This window comes from Puccinia triticina, chromosome 3A, assembly GCF_026914185.1.
Source record: "Puccinia triticina chromosome 3A, complete sequence".
Taxonomy (NCBI): domain Eukaryota; kingdom Fungi; phylum Basidiomycota; class Pucciniomycetes; order Pucciniales; family Pucciniaceae; genus Puccinia; species Puccinia triticina.
In genome coordinates, this window is record NC_070560.1 from 4,690,134 (window position 1) to 4,694,818 (window position 4,685).

The 4,685-nt window shown below is 46.5% G+C and overlaps 1 protein-coding gene across 1 annotated transcript; it reads left to right on the forward strand.

Moving 5' to 3' along the window:
* Positions 1–1,283: 1,283 nt before the first annotated feature.
* Positions 1,284–3,804, forward strand: PtA15_3A510 (uncharacterized protein; the record flags this gene model as incomplete). Its single annotated transcript, XM_053167487.1, has 11 exons — positions 1,284–1,586; positions 1,676–1,744; positions 1,827–1,941; positions 2,013–2,040; positions 2,125–2,629; positions 2,711–2,944; positions 3,012–3,035; positions 3,102–3,178; positions 3,273–3,431; positions 3,565–3,635; positions 3,731–3,804. The coding sequence occupies 11 exons, from the start codon at positions 1,284–1,286 to the stop codon at positions 3,802–3,804; spliced, it is 1,659 nt and encodes a 552-aa protein (XP_053018698.1).
* Positions 3,805–4,685: the final 881 nt, after the last annotated feature.

The following is a 4,685-nucleotide window of genomic DNA, read 5'->3' on the forward strand; positions in this document are numbered from 1 at the left end:
TGGTGAGTGTGGAAGGGGTACTTGGGTGTTGGGGAGCACAATGCGGATTGGAGTGTGTGAGGGGTGTACTCCAAATTATTAGTAGTGCACCTCATGCACTCCAATCTTCATATGACTGGGGGTCCAAAAGAAGGAGTGCATGGTCATGCACTCCAACAATTTTGGAGTACATGATTCTCCACTCCAAGATATTTCTATTTTGAAGTGGAATGTTATGTACTCCAAATTAATTGGAGTGCGTGACCATGCACTCCAAGATCCTTGGAGTGCGCTTTGTGTACTACTTTTTGGAGTGCATGTGGTCATTTTTGGTAGTGCGTGCAGCATGACCCTTTTTTTAAGTGTAATTTGGCCTATGGTATTGCATACTATGAATCTGAGTAACAACTTGTGAGACAACAAAAACACATAACTGAATCAAACACCACTACAAATGTGCTAGTGCTATAAGGGCAGAAGGAAACTGAACTTTCAAAGGGGAAAGGGAGGACAGTGTGAGGAGGTATAATGTTCTGATTGGCACCAAAAGGAAGAGAAATTTCAGGTATTTTGTACCACAGGCGTGAAGTAATTGTCAGGGGAAGACACCGGAAAGGGGGGCAGGAAAAATCTCCCCCTAAAAGGGCAAAAGCCCTCACGCCAAAATTTTGTGATTACCTGCAAGTCCCTCCTTCAGAGGTCGCGCTTCGCGCGGTGGCGCTTCGCGCCAGCCCAGGTTACCAGGGCCCTCCGAAGCGAGGGACTTGTGATAAGTCAGATGCTTGCTAACTTAACTAAGCCCCTCTTTATGTGGAGGGGGGACGCTGTCCCGCAGTTCGCTCCCCCGAGGAGGAGGGACTTATAGGATGCTTGCAGGGTGCGAGTTCGGAGACGCTTCGCGCCTCCTCGGAGAGGCTTTGTTAAGCTCGGGTACAATTCAAATCGAAAACTCTTAGAAGTTGCAGGAAGATGTACGGGTATCAGGGACATCTTTAGTCCCAAACCTCCAAATGAATATGTATCCCAAACCTGCGTATGAAATGTTTCCAATCACCGTGGAGTGGATGGCCGGGCATGTCAGCGGAGCACCCATCTTCACCACATTCAGGACTACATGATGGTGAAACGGTGTTTCATATGTTTAGGAAAGCTTCCCCTACCATGTCAAGCGTAGACCTCAAAAAGCAAGTCCTAGTACACGCCGCTATCGGTATCCCAGAACAATAGCAATTCCCCGCCCAGGGCCACCAGGCACTTATTATTTCTCAACTTACACCGGTTAATTCAAGAACTACTACTTCCTAATGATGCTCTCCGCGACATGCACAAACTGGCGGAACACGTACAGGATAGCTGTACTCGGGGCGATAGCATACCAATGTCTCGGTTCCACAGGTCCTTCTGATCAAGCACCCTCAACTCCCCATCTTGTCCGTCGCCTATTCACTCCGGATGCCTCGTCGCAAAGCTCAACCGGTTTAGCCCCCAATGGGGCCGTTGCACCTAACCCTTGTGCACCCATGGAGTTATCCCCACAGACTTGGGTAGACCTTGGAATAGACGATTACATCGCCAGTTATCCGAATGCTGACCAGCTGACCATTCAGGTGGGGCTTCTCAATCCTTGGGTGCCTTTATTGTCTTGAAATATATCTGATGATCTATGCATCTTGCTTTGGGTGTGGGCCTTTTTTAGCAATTCGCCGCTGAGCTCAACATGCCCAACTTTTTTTGTGGTATCGGGATGCAATGCTCGGCAGGCCAGGTTGAGTACTTTTTCTCACCTTCTGAGTCACCATTCCAAAATAGCGCTCGATCAGCTAAACATCTATTTTTATTTTTACCAGCTTTGTCATCCAGCTGCTGGTGTGAACTGGCTTATCCTCTACGCCATTCAAGAATGGAATGCATACATGAACAGCTTTTACACCGCGATTGAGGACGCGGTCTCCCTCATGAGGGGTAAGTCTGCCACACTTCTCATGTCTCACTGCCAGCCCTAATGAATTCTGCTTGTTAATGGTCTATCTCAGATGCTTCTGCCGACATCGCCTCTGACTTGTACGTTCTCCAGAGAAAGTGTCAATATTCGAAGATGATTGAAAGATACCAAAGCTAACTATTCCAATTGTATCTTGAAAAAAGCATTCCTCGCGTTAAACCGGAGTCCGATCTTTTCGGATGGTCGGTCGCCAGCGTTGTAGTTGGAGTCTTGGGTACCTTTACAGCCTTGATCGTGCCTGCGGTGCTGCCCGCAAATGCGATGCAGATGGTAGTCGATGCGACTGCAATAGGAGCCGGTGCAGGCTTGCTGGGAGGATTAGAACTCCCGCAGGTCGGACGAGCCAAAGAAAATGAGAAGTTCCTCGCCGAGTTGCAAGCAGCACATGCCCAAGCTGACGGTGAACAGCCTGCAAACGTTTGGTCTAGTCATGACTCGAAGGTCCTCAGTGATTTCTACAACGACAGACGTAAAACTCCAGCACAATCCGACCACCACTCCCCCAATCCGACTCCCCATTCTTCACCCCCTTCTTCGCCTCGCCCAGCCGGTCCAGCTCCCGATCAAAGCCCGGCTCGTGATCTTCAGAAGCGAAGTCTCACCCCTGATGAAATGCCCAAGAAGAGACACCCAGCTCCCTACGCTTTTGTAAGCATCTCAATTTCGATTTTTTGACTTCCCCCAGCCAGGGGCACGTTTCAAAATTATTAACCCTCGCGCCCCATACAGACTCGATGGTCCCGGATGGCATCCCACTTGACTGTGCTTCAAAATGACCTACAAGGTATCGTCGCAGCTACCGTTGAAGTGGCCACTCTCCAGCCCCTTCTCGCTCAAGGAGGAATCGCCGAGATCCTACGCGAAGGCTCCTTCTTGTACAAGAATCCTACACAAACCTTTATGGCTGATAGTGTTAAAGATTTGGCCCAAATCAGCGCATTATCTGAGTTCTTCAAATCTATTGTAAGTCTCGTATTTGTGCCTCGAATTCAACTCACTGTTAATCGCGAGACATTCCTTAATCTTGCAGAAAATGTTTGTTACCATTGGAAGCGTAAGTGCCTTTTTTTGGTTTGGTTGCCCATCAACAGGCTTATTATGTGAGTATTTCTTGAGATAGGATGACTGTAGATTCAAAGGTCCAAATGGGGCCAAGAACCATGAGCAAGACTTATCCTCATGCACTAAAGATGGCCTGTAAGTAACCTAATATTTTGTTTATTTGTTTTAAAATTCCCCAGAAGGATGACGCTATGCATGAAAAATGATTGCTGATTTTTTTTTCTCAAAGCATGATGAACATTGTTCGGGCGGAAGGCGATAAAGTAGTTAACAAGACCCCTAACGCTCGACTTCTCCAATCCAAGTATGGGTATTCGGTCCAATATCTTGCTAACTTGGCCTGGGATTGTCAGAAGAAATATGGTGTCCAGAAGGAGGGCGAGTCGAAGTGAGTGGAAGGATCATCATGAATGATAATACTTTTGAAGTAATCATGTTATGATAAGAGGGAAAGATATTGCATGGATCAAATCTCCAGCTTCAAGAACTCTTTCCTGAACCAATTTTTTTTTGTTTCCCAGCTTCCCACCACCAACAAGCATGCATTCCGACTGTATATTCTCCATCCCCGTGTGTGATTGTACCCTTCCCGGTGAGTCTTTATCCCGCCACCTTGTTTTGCTCTTTTTCATTCTTCAACCCTGGAAGATTGTTATTGACGCCATACCATTGATAACTGGACTTCAGAGGTCAAACGCTTGCGCAAGAAGAAGAAAGGTACTGTCAAAGCCTGTCGAATTGGAGCCGGCCTTGCGATCTGAAGCGCCCAATCCCAAGACTCAAAGACACAACAAACACCATGTCTATTCCTCAATCACTCGTTCATCAGATCTTTCTTACCTCATGTTTTCTTGGTGGCTTCCTGTGATTCCTTTCATTCCTCCCTTTTAGCTTTCTAGTATATCATTAAAATCACAGTTTTGATATTTTTGGATCTCAACGTTCAAATAATACCCGTAGTCTTTTGTTTCGTATAACTTGAATGAAAAGCATTCATCATCCACAAATTATCCTTTTGTTATTTGAACAGTATGGAATTATATCTTGTGATTTACATACTGACTGCCTCCATGATACATACGATTCTGAGCAAAACGTGTGATGCGTGAATCTTGAACAATTGAAAAATGCACCGAGACATCATCATTTCATGGGCGTGAGCCAGAACTCAAACTTAACCAAGTCCCTTGCTGCTGCGGGCGTGTGACTTGCAAAGCAAGCCTCCGACAGCCCTCGGCAGGAGGGACTTGCGCCCTATCACCCCTTTTTGCAGGGGCTAGATTCTAAATTTGGGTGGAAGGAATTTTCAGATGTGTATAATTACTTGCTTCCACAATTTTCTCTTGATTAAATTTGCTGCCTAGTTAGGCTCGCTCCCAAACCGTCCATGTCCTAGCTTAACTAAGCCTCTCGAACGGAGGGTCCGGGGGACCCCGCCCGGAGGGCTCTCCGTAGGAGAGGCTTATGAATAATGTCTGCAGGCTGGCAGACAAAGGAAGGATTTTCAATCCTAAAAACACGAAAACAAAATTTAAAATTCACCAAAATATGTACAAGAAAAACTGAATAGACAGTTTTCTTGGCAGTACTGATGGGCACCCTCCCCCAAGTTTTTGAGGCATGAACTCCAAAACTGATTGAA